At 46.6% G+C, this 25,000-nt stretch overlaps 1 protein-coding gene across 3 annotated transcripts in view; it reads right to left on the bottom strand.

Annotated features, from left to right (window-relative positions):
- LOC135524748 (receptor-type tyrosine-protein phosphatase S-like) overlaps positions 1 to 25,000 on the bottom strand; it is a 130,201-nt gene that overhangs the window by 6,271 nt on the left and 98,930 nt on the right. For 2 of the 3 annotated variants that reach the window (XM_064952543.1, XM_064952541.1), the window contains 6 exons: positions 23,862 to 23,981; positions 17,964 to 18,118; positions 10,556 to 10,841; positions 6,052 to 6,230; positions 5,326 to 5,452; positions 4,778 to 4,903 (listed from right to left, as the gene is read on the bottom strand). In XM_064952543.1, the coding sequence (XP_064808615.1) occupies positions 4,778 to 4,903; positions 5,326 to 5,452; positions 6,052 to 6,230; positions 10,556 to 10,841; positions 17,964 to 18,118; positions 23,862 to 23,981 (993 nt within the window). Of the gene's footprint in view, positions 1 to 4,777; positions 4,904 to 5,325; positions 5,453 to 6,051; positions 6,231 to 10,555; positions 10,842 to 17,963; positions 18,119 to 23,855; positions 23,982 to 25,000 lie in introns of all 3 variants that reach the window. The other variant, XM_064952540.1, reaches the window with a different exon arrangement.

Genomic DNA, 25,000 nt, shown 5'->3' with positions numbered 1-25,000 from the left:
TGACATCCATCTGTCAGATATCACTACTGTCTCCTCTGACATCCATCTGTCAGATATCACTATTCCTCCCTTTTGCTCTCACACTCTCTGACAGTCTTTCCTTTCTCTCTGACATCCCTCAGTCTATCACTACTCGTCTCCTCCATCCATCCCTCAGGCTATCACTCTCTCTCCGCCAGGCTCTCCTCTGACATCCATCCGTCCAGGCTCTCTCATCCCCCGTCTTTCTCTTTCTCTCCCTCGCTCTCTCAATCCATTTTAGCTTGTAGTTTTTGCCGTAGAATAAGTCCCGGTTAGAGGAAATCAATAGGGAGTCTGGCGTGACAAGCGTATTCTTCTGGACACCGTGTTAAATGAGGTAATCCTGGACAGAGGACAGATCGATGGAGCAAGCTGACAGATGGATCGAAGGAGGAGGAGGGATACGGCTGGGGGGAGGGAATTGGAGGGTGGCCACCCACATCGGTTTTGACTGGATTTCTTGAGAAAATGTCTTAATTTGAATCTCCGCTAAAGGATAGTCAATTATAGTGGTGTCTTAATCTCAGTAGTCCACCGGGAGGGAAGGAAGATGATCTCTCAATTAGATATTGGAAGGTGAGGCTGAAGAGAAGACACAGCACCCCAAAGCAATACTCAAACATTCCCTAGTCCCTAGCCTTGTCTCCTTTCCTTCGGTGAACATTGATAATTGAACCAAGTGGATAAGCTTCAACTTGACTATTTATACCTTTAAAGTGATTTCAGGTCTACGATCAGGAAAGAAAGGATAGGTAAGTAGAGGAGGCTACATCCTAAACTGCACCAATACATTCCCTAGTCTCCAGCCTCATCTCCTTTCCTTGATTACAAGTCTCTCTCACTCCCCTCTCTCTTCACTCTTTCTCTCTCTCTACTCGCTCTCTTCCCTTTCTCTCTCTCTCTCTTCTCCTCATCTGCCTCTCTCTCTTCCTTCAGCCATCTCGGATTACAGGTCCTGGGGAGCTTACGCGTTCGGCCCATAATTAACACAGTCTAGAACCACTGCTGCTGCCGCTCCAGTTCACCCTTCACAGACACTCCTTACTGTAGCATGGGGCTGAGGGCTAGGCCAGGTTCAGACCAACATGACCCCTCCTTACTGTGTGTCTGTCCATCTGTCAGTAGCATGGGGCTGAGGGCTCTCCAGGTTCAGACCAACATTCCCCTCCTTACTGTGTGTGTGTGTGGGAGTAGCATGGGGCTGAGGGCTAGGCCAGGTTCAGACCAACATGAGCCCTCCTTACTGTGTGTGTGTGTGTGGGAGTAGCATGGGGCTGAGGGCTAGGTCCCGGTTCAGACCAACATGACCCTCCTTACTGTGTGTGTGTGGACAGCATGGGGCTGAGGGCTAATCCAGGTTCAGACCAACATGAGCCCTCCTTACTGTGGATGTGGTGTGGGAGTAGCATGGGGCTGAGGGCTAGGCCAGGTTCAGACCAACATGAGACCTCCTTGACTGTGTGTTTGAATCTCCGTAAAGGATAGTCAATTATAGGGTGTCTTAATCTAGTAGTCCACCGGGAGGGACCAAGATGATCTCTCCTTAGATATTGGAAGGTGAGTAGCTGGGGCTGAGGGCACCCCAGGTTCAGACCAACATTCCCTCCTTAGCTGTGTGTGTGTGTGTTCGGTGAACATTGTAATGGGGCTGAGGGCTAAGCCAGGTTCAGACCAACATTTATACCTCCTTACTGTGATGGTCTACGATCAGGAAAGAAAGGATGTGTGTGGGAGTAGCATGGGGCTGAGGGCTAGGCCACGTTCAGACCAACATGAGCCCTCCTTACTGTGTGTGTGTGTGGGAGTAGCATGGGGCTGAGGGCTAGGCCAGGTTCAGACCAACATGACCCCTCCTTACTGTGTGTGTGTGGGAGTCAGCCATGGATTACAGGTCTGAGGGCTAGGCCAGGTTCCATAATTAACCAACCATGAGCCCTCCTTCACTTCACAGACACTCCTTAGTAGCATGGGGCTGAGGGCTAGGCCAGGTTCAGACCAACATGACCCCTCCTTACTGTGTGTGTGTGTGTGTGTGGGAGTAGCATGGGGCTGAGGGCTAGGCCAGGTTCAGACCAACATGAGCCCTCCTTACTGTGTGTGTGTGTGTGGGAGTAGCATGGGGCTGAGGGCTAGGCCAGGTTCAGACCAACATGACCCCTCCTTACTGTGTGTGTGTGTGGGAGTAGCATGGGGCTGAGGGCTAGGCCAGGTTCAGACCAACATGAGCCCTCCTTACTGTGTGTGTGTGTGTGGAGTAGCATGGGGCTGAGGGCTAGGCCAGGTTCAGACCAACATGAGCCCTCCTTACTGTGTGTGTGTGTGTGGGAGTAGCATGGGGCTGAGGGCTAGGCCAGGTTCAGACCAACATGAGCCCTCCTTACTGTGTGTGTGTGTGTGGGAGTAGCATGGGGCTGAGGGCTAGGCCAGGTTCAGACCAACATGAGCCCTCCTTACTGTGTGTGTGTGTGTGGGAGTAGCATGGGGCTGAGGGCTAGGCCAGGTTCAGACCAACATGACCCCTCCTTACTGTGTGTGTGTGTGTGGGAGTAGCATGGGGCTGAGGGCTAGGCCAGGTTCAGACCAACATGAGCCCTCCTTACTGTGTGTGTGTGTGTGGGAGTAGCATGGGGCTGAGGGCTAGGCCAGGTTCAGACCAACATGAGCCCTCCTTACTGTGTGTGTGTGTGTGGGAGTAGCATGGGGCTGAGGGCTAGGCCAGGTTCAGACCAACATGAGCCCTCCTTACTGTGTGTGTGTGTGTGTGGGAGTAGCATGGGGCTGAGGGCTAGGCCACGTTCAGACCAACATGAGCCCTCCTTACTGTGTGTGTGTGTGTGGGGAGTAGCATGGGGCTGAGGGCTAGGCCAGGTTCAGACCAACATGAGCCCTCCTTACTGTGTGTGTGTGTGTGTGTGTGTGGGAGTAGCATGGGGCTGAGGGCTAGGCCAGGTTCAGACCAACATGAGCCCTCCTTACTGTGTGGGAGTAGCATGGGGCTGAGGGCTAGGCCAGGTTCAGACCAACATGAGCCCTCCTTACTGTGTGTGTGTGTGTGGGAGTAGCATGGGGCTGAGGGCTAGGCCAGGTTCAGACCAACATGAGCCCTCCTTACTGTGTGTGTGTGTGGGAGTAGCATGGGGCTGAGGGCTAGGCCAGGTTCAGACCAACATGAGCCCTCCTTACTGTGTGTGTGTGTGTGGGAGTAGCATGGGGCTGAGGGCTAGGCCACGTTCAGACCAACATGAGCCCTCCTTACTGTGTGTGTGTGAGTTTGAGGGGAGAGTATACTGTGTGTGTGTGTGTGTGTGTGGGAGTAGCATGGGGCTGAGGGCTAGGCCAGGTTCAGACCAACATGAGCCCTCCTTACTGTGTGTGTGTGTGTGTGGGAGTAGCATGGGGCTGAGGGCTAGGCCAGGTTCAGACCAACATGACCCCTCCTTACTGTGTGTGTGTGAGTTTGAGGGGAGGGTATACTGTGTGTGTGTGTGTGGGAGTAGCATGGGGCTGAGGGCTTTTTGAGGGATTTTGAGGGCGCTGTGTTCCAATGTCTCCTTATATGGCTGTGAATGCGCCAAGAATGAGCCTACACTTTCTGTCGTTTCCCCAAGGTGTCTGCAGCATTGTGACGTATTTGTAGGCATATCATTGGAAGATTGACCATAAGAGACGACATTTACCAGGTGCCCGCTTGGTGTCCTCCGTCGAAATTATTGCGTAATCTCCAGCTGTGTGCATTTTACCATTTGCTTCAGAGGAGAAAGTCAACTGCCACGAATGATTTATCATCAAATAGATATGTGAAAAACACCTTGAGGTTTGATTCTAAACAATGTTTGCCATGTTTCTGTCGATATTATGTTGTTAATTTGGAAAAAAGCTTGCCGTTGTGATGACTGAATGTTCAGGGGGTTTTCTTAGCCAAACGTCATGAACAAAACGGAGCGATTTCTCCTACACAAATAATATTTTGGGAAAAACTGAACATTTGCAATCTAACTGAGAGTCTCCTCATTGAAAACATCTGAAGATCTTCAAGGGTAAATTATTTTATTTGAATGCTTTTCTTGTTTTTGTGAAAATGTTGCCTGCTGAATGCTAGGCTTAATGCTATGCTAGCTATCAATACTCTTACACAAATGCTTGTGTAAATATGGTTGAAAAGCATATTTTGAAAATCTGAGATGACAGTGTTGTTAACAAAAGGCTAAGCTTGTGAGTGAATATATTTCTTTCATTTCATTTGCGATTTTCATGAATAGTTAACGTTGCGTTATGCTAATGAGCTTGAGGCTATGATTACGCTCCCGGATACGGGATTACTCGACGCTAGAGGTTAAAGGCGTCTGTGACCTTCTCCAAACCCATCCCTCAGGTGTCCACCAAAACAGTGGCAGGGTGCCTGCTTTGTAGTTGTTTACGAACAGCGGATTGCCCCTTTAAACGTGGTATAAAGAGCAATCATACTATCGCCCGCATGACACCTACCCCATCAGCACTGTATAGTCATGTGATGGAGGAAAATGGCCGCAATCAGCTTGGCTTCCTCCAGCCTCACTGATGATACAGGTGAAAGGTTAAATGGAACACGTGATAGGCATAAACAGTAGGAGCCATTCTAAGAGGCAAGCGACACAAATAGAAATAAAATGCCAAGGACAGCAGTCACACACACACACACACACACACACACACACACACACACACACGGACCTACACATGGATGGACGCACGCACGTACACACACACACATACTCACCCTTGCATCGGTGACTTTGAACTCTCGGAGGATGTACTGGGGCATGTTGTACTCAGCCATGGGGTCCACCACAAAGTACTGGTACCTGGCCGAACGCTCAGCGGGCCAGTACTGATGACACTTTTCCTGTGGACACAGAGAGAGAGAGTGAGACACCCAGATATGGGGTGAGGGGGTGAGGACAGGACAGGAGAGAGCGAGAAGAGAGGAGAGGAGAGGAGAGAGACATGAGAGAGGGAGACAGGAGAGGGAGAAGAGAGGAGAGGAGGGAGACATGAGAGAGGGAGACAGGAGAGGGAGAAGGGAAGAGAGGAGGGAGAGAGGAAAGGAGGGAGATAAGAGAGGAGGGAGACAAGAGAGGAGGGAGACAAGAGAGGAGGGAGACAAGAGAGGAGGGAGACAGGAGAGGGGGAAGAGAGGAGAGGAGGGGAGACAGGAAAGAGAGACAGGATAGGAAGGAAACAGTAAAGGAGAGAGAGAGAGAGAGAGAGAGAGAGAGAGAGAGAGAGAGAGAGAGAGAGAGAGAGAGAGAGAGAGAGACTCCCTACCCTGCCCATCTCTCGGAGTTTGGTGAGCATGACTACAATAGTGGAGTTGTTCTCCCACATCATCCTCCAGAAGTCCTCTGTGGTCTCTGCCAACGGGCCCTGCGTTGCGATGTAGGCCTTCTGTTGCCTGGTAACACAAACACACAATCAGGTCAGACATGTAGCAGGGGGAGTCCGCTCCCTAATCAGTTTCATCAAACCATTGAAACAGGTTAATTGCAATTTTGATATTGTCACACTTGCTGTTCGCTCACTTGTGCTCTCACTCGTGCTCTCACTCACTCACTCACGCTCTCACTCGCGCTCTCACTCGTGCTCTCACTCACTCGCGCTCTCACTCGTGTTCTCACTCACGCTCTCACTCGCGCTCTCTCTCACTCACTCTCTCACTCGCGCTCTCACTCGTGCTCTCACTCGCGCTCTCACTCACTCGCGCTCTCACTCACTCGCGCTCTCACTCACTCGCGCTCTCACTCACTCGCGCTCTCACTCACTCGCGCTCTCACTCGCGCACTCACTCACTCGCGCACTCACTCGCGCACTCACTCACTCACTCATTCACTCACTCACTCACTCACTCGCGCTCTCACTCACTCGCGCATTCACTCGCGCACTCACTCACTCACTCACTCACTCACTCACTCACTCACTCACTCACTCACTCACTCGTTCTAACACCTCCCCACTTACACACACTTCCGACTCACACCCACCCATTCCACCTACCTGTATCCGTCGATGAAGCTGGCATTAATGTAGTCTGAGCCCTCGAGGCCCCTGATTGGCTGCAGGCAGACGCGGGTGGTCTCGTAGGGCATGATGTTCACCAGACGGTTCTTGAACTTGTTGCAGGGCAGGTTGGCACTGATAAACCTGGACGTATGGGCCTTGGAGTTGGCTAGGCGCTGTAGAGAGAGGGGTGAGTGGATGGAGGGAGGGAGGGAGGGAGGGAGAGAGGGGAAGGGGGTGGAGAGAGAGTGAGAGGGAGGGGAGTAAAGGAAGGATTGAGAGTGGGATATGGAGAGGTAAGGAGAAGGGGTGGGTGACAGAGGGATGGATGGAGGGGAATGGAGTGACATTCAGAAAGATAGAAAGTGAGAGAAGGAGAGATGATAGAAGTAGAGAGAGATGAAGGACAGCAGAGTAGTAAAGATCTGAGCTGATCGCTAAAGCACCTTCAAAATGCAGACATATCTAATTGATGAATGTATTCCTAATATATGACTGGATGGAGAAATCAAGAGCACAGCCTTTATTCTAATCCCTATTTTCTTTTCATTGCCCTGCACTTTGCAGTGTGTCTTGTGTGAGCTGCTCTGAGGTAAGGTACTATGATTTCAGGCACTGCATTAACAAGCTGCCATCAAACTGAAACTCTAAAGAAGGCTTTCCATAAGGCAGTAAACCAGAAAGCTCTCGCTGTAAAAAGTAGAAGTGGGTCACTGGAGTCTTTGATAATGACACGCACCGGCACTCTCTCCTCCCTCCTCTCTTTCCCCTCTCCTCTCCCTCTCTCCCGTCTCCTTCCTCTCCTCTCTTCTCTCTCTCCTGTCTCCCTCCTCTCCTCTCCTCTCTCACTCTCCTGTCTCCCTCCTCTCCCCTCTCTCCTGTCTCCCTCCTCTCCCCTCTCTCCTGTCTCCCTCCTCTCCTCTCTTCCCTCTCTCCTGTCTCCCTCCTCTCCTCTCTTCTCTCTCTCCTGTCTCCCTCTCTCCTGTCTCCCTCCTCTCCTGTCTCCCTCTCTCCTGTCTCCCTCTCTCCTGTCTCCCTCTCTCCTGTCTCCCTCTCTCCTGTCTCCCTCCTCTCCTCTCTTCCCTCTCTCCTGTCTCCCTCCTCTCCTCTCTTCCCTCTCTCCTGTCCTCCCTTTGATCCCTGTTTCATAGAGACACTCGGAAGGGCATGAGACGGGCTGGCAAGTCTGAAGACGCCCAGAGCTGCTGCTACACCAAACATGGTTTGGAAACAACCCAATCTGGCAACAGATCATCCTTTTCCCCTTCCCCCCTAAGGGCAGACATGCACCTAGGAAAGCTCTAGTCATAGAAACAACCTTAGCTGCCATGTTTTCTCCACTGTCGTGCCCCTTTCCACAAAAGTTCAGAATGATACTGTACTTGTGATGACGTCTACAACTGGCAACTGGACATGATGCTGAACATGATTTGCACTTTTGTGACTATTCAATTGGTTCCATTGGGTCAGGCAAGCTTAGTCGAGCATAGCTAGCGAATGTGAAAGAAAAAATAACAAATACTATTTGAACCCAGGTCTGGTGTGGGCAGTAGGTTAGTAAACAATGACAAAGATCACTATGGTTTACTGATCTTCAGCCTATAGGAAGGTTCAACTTCCAACTGGACAACGACAGCCAAGACAACACAAGTGTGGCTTCGGGACAAGTCTCTGAATGTCCTTGAGTGGCCCGGCCAGAGCACGGACTTGAACCCGATCAAACAAATCTGGAGAGACTATGGCTGTGGTGGTCGCAAAATTTCATCAGCCGGTGATTGTCAAGCAAATAACTCACGGTAATTAACATAAACACATTTAGCATCTCCTGGCTTCCACACATAGTCTACAAGCCACTGATGCAGACCTTTGGAACATCTACATTTTAAAAACTGTAATAAATCCATGTAATATAGCCTACACCATCACATTTATATATTTTAAACAGAAGAACAACATTTTTATTTTATTTAACCTTTATTTAACCAGGTAGGCCAATTGAGAACAAGTTCTCATTTACAACTGCAACCTGGCAATAACATACTCTGAGTTGTCCTTATGTTAGGTCCTGATCTGGCTATGCCAAATGGCTTTGGGCTACACTAGTTAATTTAGCAGACAAGATTTGCTTAGTATTCTGTGGCATTATTTTCTATAATGAAGAATACAAGTGAACAAAGCTGAATTAAATAGAAAGGATATTTTCTCCAAACGATTTGAGGGAGTGTCCAAATGCAGCTATTCTGTGATTAACGGTTAACAAAGAACCAAGTCCTCCTATCTGCTTAAATTAGAGTTATTTATGTAACTTTAGTTGTGATACAAACGTTGGGCTATATGTTTTGATTTTTAAAACATTCATATGTTCTAAGGCTGCATGATGGGACTCTAATGATGACTTGAAAAAAGCTCTGCTTTGTTTTTATTTGCGCAGGCTGCACACTTTTCATCAGTCTCTCATTCACAATTTGAATTTGAAAGCACTTGATAATTCCTAGATTTTCCCAGCTGCATCCCCTTTGTGTGGATGTAATGCCCCCCCAAGAAATGCCCCCCAAGAAATCCATGCTTTTTGCGGTCGGTGGCCTTTGTGCCCTTGGGCTGAATATAATAATTATAATTCCCTTCTCCCGGCTGCGTACCGAAGCACCTCTCACTCACATGGCTCTCTGTTACGTGATCAGGTCTTTCTCACAGGCTACAAGTGAAGACAGACACATCGGGCACGCAACTGTGCGGGTCCTAATCCAATTCCAAAGTGCATATTGAAGATATTGGAAAAACTGTCATTTACTTTTTGTCAGCCAACAAGATGAACAGCAAAAACACTAGCCTATGTCAATCTACTATCCCTATAGTACAAAAGTTGACCTATTCTATTCTGTGCTAGAAATTAATATTCCAAACATAGTCAGGGCCAGTTGTGAGATGCAATAGATCCCAAATTAATACAACCACCAGTATCAAAAAAGCTGTTTTAAGCAATGAGCCTGATGCAACAGATCAGAACGTTTGGCTCAAAATGTTGATAAACTATTAGGCAATTTCTTCCCATTATATGTACAGAAATGCGCACATGGCAGTAGGCTATAAGCACAAATGTAAAAAACAACAACACCATTCTAAAATATGACTGCAAATGTGATTATGCATTACAAAAATACATCCACAGTATGCACTTAAATAGCAAATGGAGGATGCTTTTCCCTGCTTCATTTTCATGCCAGCCAGGTAGACTATACTCCTGTTATAAAGAGAAGCAATGTGCTTAATATTAGAAAAGTTGAGAAATAAATATAGTAGGCCTAGCTTATAGGAAGCTGATCGGATTCTCCTCTTTTTAGTAGAGGCCATCACTCTGTTTTCTCACACAATTGCATAGCCTAAAGAAATGTTGAGCAACATGAGCTCATGGGCTCTTTTGAAGTGTTTGATTTTCAAAAACATTTGCATTGATGTCAGAGTGATTAGAGGAACAATAGAGGGCTGAGTACCAGGCAGTCATCACGTTTGGGAGGCTACTAATGACCATCAGCAGCATCAGAGCTTGGAGAAGCCTAATTACTGTGACTAAATGGTCACGTGGAATTTGACTGCCTTCATGACTCGTAACCGCCGGTGTGGAGGTCATAAGGTCACTGTAACAGGCCTGGTCGGGTATATTACAAATGATTTTGGGGCGAGATAGGGGGAGTGTACATGTGTAATTCAAGGTAAAGTGTGTTGTTGTACGGGGGGGGGGGGGGAGGGGGCATTAAAGTTTAGATTGGATCGTTGGTGTTTGGCCAGACTCCATGCCCTTCCAGGTGTTGGTAATGGGTTCTCATCCTAGCGGTATTTGTCAGACAAATCCTTCGTTTAGAGTCTATGCACTGATCACAAAGTTGTTCTATCTGGAGCCTATTGTTTGAAATCCTTCAGAAATGCAATCGCAGCATTAGACAAAGAGCACTGCTTAACTATTCCATTTCTATCTCTTCAATAGACAACGGTATCGAGGGGTATGAGCAAACAGGTGAATGGTTGAAATGAAAGCTCACTTGAACGCAGTATAATAAGCTGTCTATTCAAACGCTTTATTCCATTCATTGTGATGGGGTTAGGATCTGCCCATTTTAATGAACAGGTACAAAATAAATACGTCAATATATATTTTCAAGACCATTTCAATTGAATTGGTAGTGATAACTCTGGCTCAAAGATATCATGAATGTGACAGAGAGAAACTGGAGATAAAACCTCCATTCCGTGTCTCAACATGATTCATGATTTCGTATTGGAAGGCCTATACCTTATATTTCAAGCTTTCTTCTATTATGAACATAAACCTCCATTTTGTGCCTTTCCCCACCCTCCCTTTTCTCTGGTTCACTGCGGCCTACGTACCTAGAGTGTATGTCTATGGCCCACCTTAAACTCCGGCTCAGCTCCACTCCATTTTGTGTCTTCACCACCCTCCCAATAATCAGTTTCCCTATACCCCACCTGCATCCCCATTACCTACCTTAAACTCCAGTTCCATGCCGGTGACGTGCTCGCCCGTCTCCACCTGGGCCAGCTTCTGGATGTAGGAGAACAGGCTCCTGGCCGCCACCTCCGTGTTGCCGCACGCCACCGCCTCCAGCAGCGCGTCGTGGTTGAAGCTGTACTGGTCCTCCGTCTGCACCATGTAGTTCCGCTGCGATCGCATCAGGGTCACGTGGCCGTAGATGTCCACTGTTTTCTCATGCTTGATACGCTCCAGCATGGCATCGATCACAATGAAGCAGCCCGTCCTCCCCACGCCCGCACTGGGGGAGGAGAAAGACAGAGAGACAGGGGTGGGGGGGAGGAGAAAGACAGAGGTGGGGTGGAGGGGAGGAGAAAGACAGAGAGACAGGGGTGGGGGGAGGGGGTAGAAAAAGACAGAGGTGGGGTGGAGGGGAGGAGAAAGACAGAGAGACAGGGGTGGGGGGGGGGGAGGAGAAAGATAGAGAGACAGGGGTGGGCGAGGGGGTGGGTGAGAGGGTGGGGGGAGGAGAAAGACAGAGAGACAGGGGTGGGCGAGGGGGTGGGTGAGGGGAGGAGAAAGACAGAGAGACAGGGGTGGAGGGGAGGAGAAAGACAGAGGTAGGGTGGAGGGGAGGAGAAAGACAGAGAGACAGGGGTGGGGGGAGGAGAAAGATAGAGAGACAGGGGTGGGGGGGAGGAGAAAGACAGAGGTGGGATGGAGGGGAGGAGAAAGACAGAGAGACAGGGGTGGGGGGAGGAGAAAGATAGAGAGACAGGGGTGGGCGAGGGGGTGGGGGAGGGGGTGGGGGAGGAGAAAGACAGAGAGTCAGGGGTTGGGGGGGGGGGAAAGACAGAGGTGGGGTGGGGGGAGGGAGGAAAGACAGAGAGACAGGGGTGGGGGGAGGAGAAAGATAGAGAGACAGGGGTGGGGGGGAGAAAGACGAGGGGTGGGGGGAGGGGGAGAGACAGGGGTGGGGGGGGAGGAGAAGGAGAGAGAGACAGGGGTGGGGGGGGAGGAGGAGACGGGTGGGGGGAGGGGGGAAAAGATAGAGAGACAGGGGTGGGGGGAGGGGGAGAAAGATAGAGAGACAGGGGGGGGGGGGGGAGGAGAGACAGGGGGGGGGGATAGAGAGACAGGGGGGGGAGGAGGAGACAGAAAAGATAGAGAGACAGGGGTGGGGGGAGGAGGAGGAAAGAAAGAGAGACAGGGGTGGGGGGAGGGGAGACAGGGGGGGGGGAGGAGGAGAGAAGATAGAGAGACAGGGGGGGGGGAGGAGGAGAAAGATAGAGAGAGAAATATAGAGAGACAGGGGTGGGGGGAGGAGGAGGAGGAGAAGAGAGACAGGGGTGGGGGAGGAGGAGGAGAAAGAGAGAGAGAGAGAGTCAGGGGTGGGGGAGGAGGAGAAGAGATAGAGAGACAGGGGGGCGAGGGGGTGGGGGAGGAGAAAGACAGAGAGAGAGACAGGGACAGGGGTGGGGGGGGAGGAGGAGAAAGATAGAGAGACAGGGGTGGGGGAGGAGGAGGAGAAAGATAGAGAGACAAGGGTGGGGGAAAGATAGAGAGGAGAACAGGGTGGGGGGAGGGGGGGGGAAAAGATAGAGAGACAGGGGTGGGGGGGAGGGAGGAGAGAGACAGGGGTGGGGGGAGGAGACAGATAGAGAGACAGGGGTGGGGGAGGAGGAGGAGAAAGATAGAGAGACAGGGGTGGGGGAGGAGGAGAAAGATAGAGAGACAGGGGTGGGGGGAGGGGAGAAAGATAGAGAGACAGGGGTGGGGGAGGAGGGAGAAAGATAGAGAGACAGGGGTGGGGGAGGAGGAGGAAGAGAGAGAGACAGGGGTGGGGGAGGAGGATAGAGAAAGAGGAGAGGAGACAGATAGAGAGACAGGGGGGGGGGAGGAGGGAGAAAGATAGAGAGACAGGGGTGGGGGAGGAGGAGGAGACAGAGGAGAAAGATAGAGATACAGGGGGTGGGGGAGGAGGAGGGGTAGAGAGGGGGTGGAGGGAGAAAGATAGAGAGACAGGGGTGGAGAGACAGGGGGGGGGGGGGGAGAAAGATAGAGAGACAGGGGTGGGGGGAGGGGGAGAAAGATAGAAAGAGAGAGACAGGGGTGGGGGAGACAGGGGGGGGGGAGGAGGAGAAAGATAGAGAGACAGGGGTGGGGGGTGGAGGAGAAAGATAGAGAGACAGGAGGAGGAACAGATAGAGACGGGTGGGGGAGGGGGGAGAAGATAGAGAGACAGGGGTGGGGGAGGGGGGAGAAATATAGAGAGACAGTGGTGGGGAGAGGTGGGGGGGAGAAAGATAGAGAGACATGGGTGGGGGAGGAGGAGGAGAAAGATAGAGAGACAGGGGTGGGGGGGAGGAGGAGAAAGATAGAGAGACAGGGGTGGGGGTGGGGAGGAGAGGGACAACACTTTTTATTTCACCTGTATTTAACCAGGGAGGCCAGTTTAGAACAAGTTCTCATTCACAACTGTGACCTGGCCAAGATAAAGCAAAGCAGTGCGACACAAACAACACAGAGTTACACATGGAATAAACAAATGTACAGTCAATAACACAATAGAAAAAAGTATATATACAGTGTGTGCAAATGGTGTGAGGAGGTAAGGCAATAAATAGGCCATAGTAGCGAAGTAATTACAATTTAGCAAATTAACACTGGAGTGATAGATGTGCAGATGATGATGTGCAAGTAGAAATACTGGTGTGCAAAAGAGCAATATGGGGATGAGGTAGGTGGGTGGGCTATTTACAGATGGGATGTGTATAGCTGCAGCGATCGGTAAACTAGGGATTGAGGATTAGGAATTGCTCTTAAAAAAATCATAAAAAAGACAGATTCAAATGTGATCTGTGATGAAATTGTAATTCCCCTTTAATGTGTAATGTTTGCCTGATCCAGTCAAACTAACTTTCAATCCATTAGAAGGTGCTCTTACCATGAGCAAATTAAGTTGGAATATGAATTTGAGAGAGAAGGAAGGAGGGAGGCAAGGGGTCAGGGAGGAGAAGGGGTACAAGAGAGGGAAGATAAAAGAACAAAGACAGGGTTGAAGAGAGGAGGAGATGATTATAAGGGGCAATATGAGAGAGAGAGAGAGAGAGAGAGAGAGAGAGAGAGAGAGAGAGAGAGAGAGAGAGAGAGAGAGAGAGAGAGAGAGAGAGAGAGAGAGAGAGAAAGAAAGAAACAGAGAAAGAGAGAGAGAGAGAAAGAGAAAGAGAAAGAAAGAGAAAGAGAGAGAGAGAGAAAGAAAGAAAGAAAGAAAGAGAGAGAGAGAGAGAAAGTGTGAGAGAGAGAGAGAGAGAGAAAGAAAGAAAGAAAGAGAGAGAGAGAGTAAGGGTTAGGGAAACAGAGACACAGAGAGTGAGAGGAAGGGTGTGTGTATATTAGTGACTCCTGCAGTCTCTCTTTAAAACACTGGATAGCTGTGACCTTGACTTTACTCACCACTACTACTGTTCTACCAGCACTGTCTGGCTGGATATATTCATTGAACCGTGTACACACACACAGAAATACCTTATTTACGCAAGTATTCACACCTTTTGCTATGAGACTTGAAATTGAGCTCAGGTGCATCCTGTTTCCATTAATCATCCTTGAGATGTTTCTACAACTTGATTAGAGTCCACCTGTGGTAAATTCAAATGATTGGACATGATTTGGAAAGGCACACGTCTGTCTATATAAGGTCCCACAGTTGACAGTGCATGTTAGAACAAAAACCAAGCCATGAGGTCGAAGGAAATGTCCGTAGAGCTCAGAGACAGGATTGTGTCGAGGCACAGATCTCTGGAACTGTACCAAAATATGTCTGCAGGATTGTAGATCCCCAAGAACACAGTGACCTCCATCATTCTTAAATGGAAGAAGTTTATAACCACCAAGACTTCCTAGAGCTGGGCGCCCAGCCAAACTGAGCAATCAGGGGAGAAGGGCCTTGGTCAGGGAGGTGACCAAGAACCCGATGGTCGCTCTGACTGAGCTCCAGAGTTCCTCTGTGGAGATGGGAGAATCTTCCAGAAGGACAACCATATTTTTCCCACTCCACCAATCAGGCCTTTTTGGTAGAGTGGCCAGACAAAAGCCAGTCCTCAGTAAAAGGCACATGACAGCCCGCTTGTAGTTTAACAAAAGGCAACTAAAGGACTCTCAGACCATGAGAAACAAGATTCTCTGGTCTGATGAAACCAAGATTGAACTCTTTGGCCTGAATGCCAAGCGTCACGTCTGGAGGAAATCTGTCACCATCCCTACGGTGAAGCATGGTGGTGGCAGCATCGTGCTGTGGGGATGTTTTTCAGCAGCAGGGACTGGGAGACTAGTCAGGATCGAGGGAAAGATGAATGGCGCTAAGTACAGAGAGATCCTTGATGAAAACCTGCTCCAGAACGCTCAGAACCACACACTGCGGCGAAGGTTCACCTTCCAACAGGACAACGATCCTAAGCAGACCGCCAAGACAATGCAGGAGTGACTTTGGGACAAGTCTCTGAATGTTCTTGAGTGGTCATGCAAGAGCACAGACTTGAACCCGAACGAACATCTCTGGAGAGACCTGAAAATAGCTGTGCAGCGACGTTCCCCATCCAACTTGAAAGAGCTTTAGAGGATCTGCAGGGAAAAATGGGCGAAACTCCCCAAATACAGGTGTGCCAAGCTTGTAGCCTCATACCCAAGAAGACTCGAAGCTGTAATCGCTGCCAAAGGTGCTTCAACAAAGTACTGAGTAAAGGGTCTGAATACTAAAAACCTGTTTTTGCTTTGTTTTTGCTTTGTTATTCACTAACATTGAGTGGCTGCTGCCAACACACTGACACTGACTCAGCTCCAGCCACTTTAATAATGGGAATTGATGGGAAATGATGTAAATATATCACTAGCCACTTTAAACAATGCTACCTTATATAATGTTACTTACCCTACATTATTCATCTCATATGCATACGTATATACTGTACTCTATGTCATCGACTGCATCCTTATGTAATACATGTATCACTAGCCACTTTAACTATGCCACTTTGTTTACATACTCATCTCATATGTATATACTGTACTCGATACCATCTACTGTATCTTGCCTATGCTGCTCTGTACCATCACTCATTCATATATCCTTATGTACATATTCTTTATCCCCTTACACTGTGTATAAGACAGTAGTTTAGGAATTGTTAGTTAGATTACTTGTTGGTTATTACTGCATTGTCGGAACTAGAAGCACAAGCATTTCGCTACACTCGCATTAACATCTGCTAACCATGTGTATGTGACAAATAAAATTTGATTTGATTTGATTTGTATTGTGTGTAGATTGTAGCCTCATACCCAAGAAGAATTCTTCAACAAAGTACTGAGTAAAGGGTCTGAATACTTATGTAAATGTGATATTTCAGTTTTTATTTGTAATAAATGTACAAAAAATTATAAAAACCTGTTTTTGCTTTGTTATTATGGGGTATTGTGTGTAGATTGATGAGGGGAAAACAATTGAATCATTTTTGAGATAAGGCTGTAACGTAACAAAATGTGGAAGTCAAGGGGTCTGACTACTTCCAGAATGCCCCATATAGCAGGAGTACTCAACTCTTACCCTACGAGGTCAGGATCACGCTGGTTTTCTGGTCTACCTGATAATGAATTGCACCCACCTGGTGTGCCAGGTCTAAATGTGTCCCTAATTAGAAGAGAACAATGAAAACAAGCAGTGGAACTGGCTTCCAGGTCCAGATTTGAGTTCGAGAGATCTATAACAAGGATTTTGTGATCTGAGAGAATTAGTAAATGTTGTTGTTTTTTTATTTAAAAAAAAAGTATTTTCAAGTGCTGGGTCCATGATTCATTGGAACAAAGAGAGGATAACTCAACACACCTGCTTCAACTAACCAGAGTCCTTAATTAAACACGAGTTGAAAAAGATTAAACCAAGGCAGAGTCCTTATTAAACACTAGTTGAATAGGATTAAACCAAAGCAGAGTCCGTATTGAACACTAGTTGAATAGGATTAAACCAAAGCAGAGTCCTTATTGAACACTAGTTGAATAGGATTAAACCAAAGCAGAGTCCTTATTGAACACTAGTTGAATAGGATTAAACCAAAGCAGAGTCCTTATTAAACACTAGTTGAATATGATTAAACCAAGGCAGAGTCCTTATTAAACACTAGTTGAATAGGATTAAACCAAAGCAGAGTCCTTATTGAACACTAGTTGAATGGGATTAAACCAAAGCAGAGTCCGTATTGAACACTAGTTGAATAGGATTAAACCAAAGCAGAGTCCTTATTGAACACTAGTTGAATAGGATTAAACCAAAGCAAAGTCCTTATTGAACACTAGTTGAATAGGATTAAACCAAAGCAGAGTCCTTATTGAACACTAGTTGAATAGGATTAAACCAAAGCAGAGTCCTTATTAAACACTAGTTGAATATGATTAAACCAAGGCAGAGTCCTTATTAAACACTAGTTGAATAGGATTAAACCAAAGCAGAGTCCTTATTGGACACTAGTTGAATAGGATTAAACCAAAGCAGAGTCCTTATTGAACACTAGTTGAATGGGATTAAACCAAAGCAGAGTCCGTATTGAACACTAGTTAAATAGGATTAAACCAAAGCAGAGTCCTTATTGAACACTAGTTGAATAGGATTAAACCAAAGCAGAGTCCTTATTGAACACTAGTTGAATAGGATTAAACCAAAGCAGAGTCCTTATTGAACACTAGTTGAATAGGATTAAACCAAAGCAGAGTCCTTATTAAACACTAGTTGAATATGATTAAACCAAGGCAGAGTCCTTATTAAACACTAGTTGAATAGGATTAAACCAAAGCAGAGTCCTTATTGAACACTAGTTGAATGGGATTAAACCAAAGCAGAGTCCGTATTGAACACTAGTTGAATGGGATTAAACCAAAGCAGAGCCCTTATTGAACACTAGTTGAATAGGATTAAACCAAAGCAGAGTCCTTATTGAACACTAGCTGAATATGATTAAACCAAGGCAGAGTCCTTATTGAACACTAGTTGAAAAAGATTAAACCAAAGCAGAGTCCTTATTAAACACTAGTTAAATAGTATTAAACCAAGGCAGAGTCCTTATTGAACACTAGTTGAAAAAGATTAAACCAAAGCAGAGTCCTTATTAGACACTAGTTGAATAGGATTAAACCCAAGCAGAGTCCTTATTGAATACTAGTTAAATAGTATTAAACCAAGGCAGAGTCCTTATTAAACACTAGTTGAATAGGATTAAACCCAAGCAGAGTCCTTATTAAACACTAGTTGAATAGGATTAAACCCAAGCCTGCACCAAACAGTGAGTGGTAGAAGTATGGTTTTCATATACATCTGTGAACTCTGCTGGGTGAGTCCACTAGTTGTAGCTGTGTTATGTGCAGTACTACCAACCTGCAGTGGGCGATGATGGGGCCTGCGTCTGGGGGGTTACAGGTCTTGACCCGGCGGAGGAAGGCCAGGAAGGGGGTGGGGTACTCGGGGACCCCGTGGTCGGGCCACGCAGTGAACTGGAACTGACGGACCTCCCGCTTCTCACTGGAGCCATTCTGGAGATGAGAGGGACAGGGATGGCGTTTAGAACCACATGGAGTGTGTGTGTGTGCGAGAGAGAGACAGGATGTGTGTGTGTGTGTGTTAGCTACTTTCTTAGACATTCTTATAGTATGCTGCATCTATTAACCCCAAAATCAGTTCCCCTGTCTGTGTGCCAACCACAATATACAGAGCGACAATTAACAAAGCTGACACATGAGAATACATTTTTCCCCCCCAAAAAATAAAGATTAAAAAACACCTCACATGAGCTTTAATGCTGAATAAATACATCTGGTAATTAGAAGCACATTTTTCTATTTATTTATTTTGAATCCCGGACCATTACACTGGTTTTGTATTTTCTGCAATGGATGTTCTTCTTTCTTCGCGGGGAAGTATAATAGATTTTTAAAGAAGTGTTCTGTGTCACTACAGGATATGCATACATATGGATATGGGGCAGCAGGGTAGCCTAGTGGTTCGAGCATTGGACTAGTAACTGAAAGGTTGCAAGTTTGAATCCCCAAGCTAAAGTATAAATCTGTCGTTCTGCCCCTGAACAGGCAGTTAACCCACTGTTCCTAGGCCGTCATTGAAAATAAGAATGTGTTCTTAACTGACTTGACTAGTTAAAAATATGTATGTGTGTGTGTGACAGATTCCCTACATACAAACTACTGCCGCCTAAGTTCAGACACATCTGACAAAATTTGTTTCCTTTGCTGGAAAACAGAACAATGAGAAGCCATACTAATGCAGAAATAAGGAGAGAGAGATGTGTGTTTGAACAGAGGGAGGTTAAGAAAGAGATGGAATAGCAGTGGGAAGAGAGGGAAGAAAAAGGGGTAGAGAGAAGAGAGGGAAGAAAAGGGGGTAGAGAGAAGAGAGGGAAGAAAAAGGAGTAGAGAGAAGAGAGGGAAGAAGAAGGGGAAGAGAGAAGAGAGGGAAGAAAAAGGGGTAGAGAGAAGAGAGGGAAGAAAAAGGGGAAGAGAGAAGAGAGGGAAGAAAAAGGGGTAGAGAGAAGAGAGGGAAGAAAAAGGGGTAGAGAGAAGAGAGGGAAGAAAAAGGGGTAGAGAGAAGAGAGGGAAGAAAAAGGGGTAGAGAGAAGAGAGGGAAGAAAAGGGGTAAGAAAGAGAGGGAAGAAAAAGGGTAAAGAGAGAGAGGGAAGAAAAAGGGGTAGAGAGAAGAGAGGGAAGAAAAAGGGGTAGAGAGAAGAGAGGGAAGAAAAAGGGGAAGAGAGAAGAGAGGGAAGAAAAAGGGGTAGAGAGAAGAGAGGGAAGAAAAAGGGGTAGAGAGAAGAGAAAGAAAAAGGGGAAGAGAGAAGAGGAAAAAAAGGGTAGAGAGAAGAGAGGGAATAAAAAGGGGTAAAGAGAAGAGAGGGAAGAAAAAGGGGTAGAGAGAAGAGAGGGAAGAAAAAGGGGAAGAGAGAAGAGAGGGAAGAAAAAGGGGTAGAGAGAAGAGAGGGAATAAAAAGGGGTAAAGAGAAGAGAGGGAAGAAAAAGGGGTAGAGAGAAGAGAGGGAAGAAAAAGGGGAAGAGAGAAGAGAGGGAAGGAAAAAGGGGTAGAGAGAGCAGGGTGGTGAAGTATAGAAAGTAATGTAGAGGGACGGGTTGACAGGATGCTGTACACTAACAGATGTACACAACAACAAGCCCAAAAAGCTGCAAACTGTGAATACTAACCAGCCCAAAAGGACCAGTGCTACTAACTATCTGTTAAAGAGACATTTCCCTGGAAGCGTCAGACCCTTAGATCTCCACTCCCCCCCCCCCCCGAAACACCCATGTCTCGTTTTCTAGCTATACACTTGTATGTTGGCTTGGCTGCCAAGTGTTTGGGGCAGCTGGGATATGAGCAGCCTGACAATTATGCACGTAGCATTTTCTTCCGCTCACTTAGCTAAGTGCTTGGCAGACGGACATTAAAAGATGATGGAGGGTGAACGAGAGAGGAAGAGGGGAGAGGTCTGGAAAGAAGGGGAGGATGTCAATAGTTTCAAGGAAGAAAGAGAGAGAGAGAAAGAGAGAGAGAGAGATGAGAGAGAATGATTATGAAAGAAAGAGATGAGAGATGAGAGAGAAAGAAAGATGAAGAGAGAGAGATGACAGAGGAGAGAAAGAAAGATGAAGAGAAAGATGCCTAAGTAAACTATTTCCCTCTCCTTCCCCACCATTCAGTTGTTTATTTGCCTGTTGGATGCAGGAAGTTGTGTTGGCTCAGAGAAACACACTGTTTGTGAGTTTGAGTAGGGGAGCCAATACAATACATGAATACAGACAGACAGACTGACAGACTCCTGAAGGACTTGCTATCCCCAGGGCCCACCAGGCAAGACCAGCATATATCAGCTCATATCGCATTCAGACAGTTTCTTATTCCTCTCACATTACTTCCACAGTGGCTTCTCCTCAGATGGCCTCACAAAAACATAGAAACAAAGCCTCTGCTGAAACAATTGGATGGGTGAAGGAAACATAGGGAGTATTCCACCAAGCCTATGCAAGAAGGCAAGTTGAAGACATTGCCATATTGTTTTAAGATATCTGATCACACAGGAGTGCCGAAGAAGTCAACCTGGACTCAGGGGTAGACGTAACATTGTAAATGTAAAAACATAACACTCCAATTAGATTGATAAGTTACGTTTCGTATGGTATGTCTTAATTTTTGGATGTCTATCATTCATTCAAATATGTGATGAAATACAATTTGTATGATATGTTATGAATTGCAATTTGTGCAATATGTTACGAATTAGTAAAACGTATGATATGTTAGCAATGTGTTGGCTAATGTTAGCGAGATGGCTTTTGCTAACATTAGCTAGGTGGCTAATGTTAGATAGCCTAGAGCTTATAGTTAAGGTTAGAGTTAGGATTTAGGTTAAAGGGTTAAGGTTAAGGTTAGGTTAAGGTTAGAAGCACGAGATTGAACTTCACTCAACTTTCTAGATTTTTCCCCATTAGTTTGGGGCAGCAGGTAGCCTAGTGGATAGAGCGTTGGACTAGTAACCAAAAGGTTGCAAGATTGAATCCCCGAGCTGACAAGGTAAAAATCTGTCGTTCTTCCCCTGAACAAGGCAGTTAACCCACTGTCCTAGGCTGTCATTGAAAATAAGAATTTGTTCTTAACTGACTTGCCTTGTTAAATAAAGGTAAAAAAACACTATCAGTGTTTTATTTTGAGACAGGTTTGAATAATCTAAGTCGCCAATAGGCAGAGGGTAGCATACTTTGTCTGATTCTTTGTAGTAATGAGATTAATAATGCATTTTATTTGGGAAAATGGTTTCTTCCATCAAACAACATGTTCAGTCACCTTGTCTGAAGGATAAGTGGATAAAAAGGTTTTTGTCTAAAAAATGTACCCATTTGAAACAGCCTATTTCTCAGACCCAGAAACTAGAATATGCATATATTTGTCAGATCAGGATAGAAAAAATTCTAAAGTTTCCAAAACTTTCTGTGGCTTCCCTAAGGTGTCAACAGTCTTTTGACATAGTTTCAGACTTTTATTTTGAAAAATGAGCGTGAAGGCTCACAATGCGTAAGTGGATAGGTGGGGGCTCTCAGAGTGAGTTGGTGCACAACTGAGTAAAGCGGCCATTGTTCCTCCCGCTGTTATTGAAAAACCTACACACTCGTTTGATATATTATCGAATATATATTTTAAAAACTACCTGAGGAATGATTATAAAAAACGTTTGACATGTTTCTGTGGACATGATGGATATTATTTGGAATATACGTCTGCGTTGTCGTGACTCTTTCCTGTGGATTTCAGAACATAACGCGACAAACAAACATCGGTATTTTAGGTATAAAAGTAATCTTTATGGAACAAAAGGAACATTTGTTGTGTAACTGGGAGTCTCGTGAGTGAAAACATCCGGAGGTCATCAAAGGTAAACGATTAATTTGATTGCTTTTCTGATTTTCGTGACCAAGCTTCCTGATGCTAAGTGTACATGATGTTATGCAATGCTATCGATAAACTTACACAAACGCTTGTATTGCTTTCGCTGTAAAGCATAATTTCAAAATCTGAGACAACAGGTGGATTAACAAAAGGCTAAACTGTGTTTTGCAATATTGCACTTGTGATTTCATGAATATGAATATTTTTTAGTAATATTGTTTGACTGTGGCGCTATGCTATTCAGCGGTTGCTGACGAAAATGATCCTGCTAACGGGATGGGTAGTGCCAAGAAGTTTTAATGTCAAGTCCTGCATGTTTTTTTCTCATGGAATTTAGGCCGACATTGAACACCACAAATTGGCTGTTACTGTAGGCTGAATGACAGAACAGCTATTTCCATGTTAAAATGTTATGTGATCCATTTTCTCCATTGTTTTGATGTTAGGCCACTCTGGTAGGCTACATTATGATCAAATAGCCACAGTAGCCTATTTGACCGCTGTTTAAACTAACTTAAAGCGGGTACAGCCTCAGTGTTCACTGTAAACTCGTGCCGGAAGTTTCACAACGTTCAAGTTTACGCTCAGCAGACCTGAAATTTCCTCAGTGATGAAAAAAATGAGAGGGAACATTGATGCTAAGTAGTTGCAAAGTAACTACAAAGTAGTAAGTACATACAAAGTTGCTAATTAGCAAAAATGCAGAAGTTGCCTGTGATGAGATTTGAACATGTAACCTTTAGCTATACATCCACATTATACATCCACCAATTCACCCCAACCAACCACCCTACTTTTGTTTTTTAAGTAACCTTTGTCTTATATAACCATAACAGCGTAATATATCATAGAATTTGAGTGTCTCAGATTTACACTTACTATGTTACGTCTAGTCTATGAGACCAGGCTGAGGAAGTTGGGGTTAGGGTAATAACTTGCCATGAGATAACAGTCTGGATTGGAGTAGTATGACGTTGTAGCTAGATTGAAATTCTAATTCTAATTCTCTTCAATGGTTTTCAATGAGAATTGGAATTGGAATTTGGTTTAGGTTATGAATTTACTGAAATTTAAATGGATTTGACCACAACCCTGCCCAACATAGTGTGAAATGAGTGTTATTACCGTAATTTCCAGAATATAAGCCGCTACTTTTTCCCCACGCGTTGAACCTCGCGGTTTATACAATGACGCTAATTTATGGATTTTTCCCGCTTTCACAAGATTAATGCCGCCAAAAAACTGAGCTGTGACGTAAATCGAGCGCGCTCAAACTTCCCATCATTCTGATGACGGTAGTCATTTTGTCACCCTCATCATGTCAAAGACACGGAGAAATGCATTTGATGCAGCTTTCAAGTTGAAGGCGATCGATCTGGCTGTTGGAAAAGGAAATAGAGCTGCTGACAGCGTGGAGCATTGTCAAAAAATCCACTATCATCAACGGGTTTCGAAAGGCTGGACTGCTGCGTGTTGAAGAGAGCAGCGATCCAACATCGGATGAAGCAATTCTGAGGCTATTCAACTCCGACACCGAAGGAGATGACGACAGTGGTTTCAGTGCACAGGAGGAGGAAGATAGTGACCAATGACTTTCTTGGTAGGCTACTGTTTAATTTTTGTTACAAGCCGCGTTTCGTTTAAAGGCTGTGTAAAGTTCATTTGTTTCAATGTGCCGGTAGGCACCTGCGGCTTATAGACATGTGCGGCTTATTTGTGTACAAAATACATATTGTTAAATAATTCAGTGGGTGCGGTTTATATTCAGGTGTGCTTTATAGTCCAGCAATTACGGTATGCAGTATGGTTGGAGTAAAGTTGTGTACTCACTCGTACCTTGTGCAGGGAGAAAGTGCGAACACAGAAGGTGGCCAGCTCTATGGTGTCCAGTAGAGTCACCTGGGTCATCCCATATGTCTCTGTGCCTCTACTGGGCCAGTACTGGTCACACTTGATCTGAGGAGAGAGGAGAAGAGGGGGCTGAGTACACAAACACATCAATGAAAACATGTACGGGAGCATGCATGCACACACACACTGCACAAAACAATCACACAGACTCTATTATACTGTAAACCCCATTCCAACCGTCCTAAAAAGAAAACAGCTTGCGGGCTCACTGAAACACAGCAGGACTGCTTCTCTCTACTTCACATCTTCCTGAACACAGCAGGACTGCTTCTCTCTACTTCACATCTTCCTGAACACAGCAGGACTGCTTCTCTCTACTTCACATCTTCCTGAACACAGCAGGACTGCTTCTCTCTACTTCACATCTTCCTGAACACAGCAGGACTGCTTCTCTCTACTTCACATCTTCCTGAACACAGCAGGACTGCTTCTCTCTACTTCACATCTTCCTGAACACAGCAGGACTGCTTCTCTCTACTTCACATCTTCCTGAACACAGCAGGACTGCTTCTCTCTACTTCACATCTTCCTGAACACAGCAGGACTGCTTCTCTCTACTTCACATCTTCTCCAATCTAGGCTTCACCCCCAGCCCTCCCCGTAGGCTTCACCCCCAGCCCTCCCCGTAGGCTTCACCCCCAGCCCTCCCCGTAGGCTTCACCCCCAGCCCTCCCCGTAGGCTTCACCCCCAGCCCTCCCCGTAGGCTTCACCCCCAGCCCCCCAACCCTCCCCGTAGGCTTCACCCCCAGCCCCCCCCAACCCTTACCATAGGCTTCACCCCCAGCCCCCCCCAACCCTCCCCGTAGACTTCACCCCCAGCCCCCCAACCCTCCCCGTAGGCTTCACCCCCAGCCCCCGTAGGCTTCACCCCCAGCCCCCCCAGCCCTCCCCGTAGGCTTCAACCCCAGCCCCCCCAGCCCAGCCCTCCCCGTAGGCTTCAACCCCAGCCCCCCCAACCCTCCCCGTAGACTTCACCCCCAGCCCCCCAACCCTCCCCGTAGGCTTCACCCCCAGCCCCCGTAGGCTTCACCCACAGCCCCCCAGCCCTCCCCGTAGGCTTCAA

Source organism: Oncorhynchus masou, chromosome 31 (assembly GCF_036934945.1).
Source record: "Oncorhynchus masou masou isolate Uvic2021 chromosome 31, UVic_Omas_1.1, whole genome shotgun sequence".
NCBI classification, from domain to species: Eukaryota; Metazoa; Chordata; class Actinopteri; order Salmoniformes; family Salmonidae; genus Oncorhynchus; species Oncorhynchus masou.
Note: the sequence above shows the minus strand (reverse complement) of the source record. Positions and strands in the feature narration are given on the sequence as shown.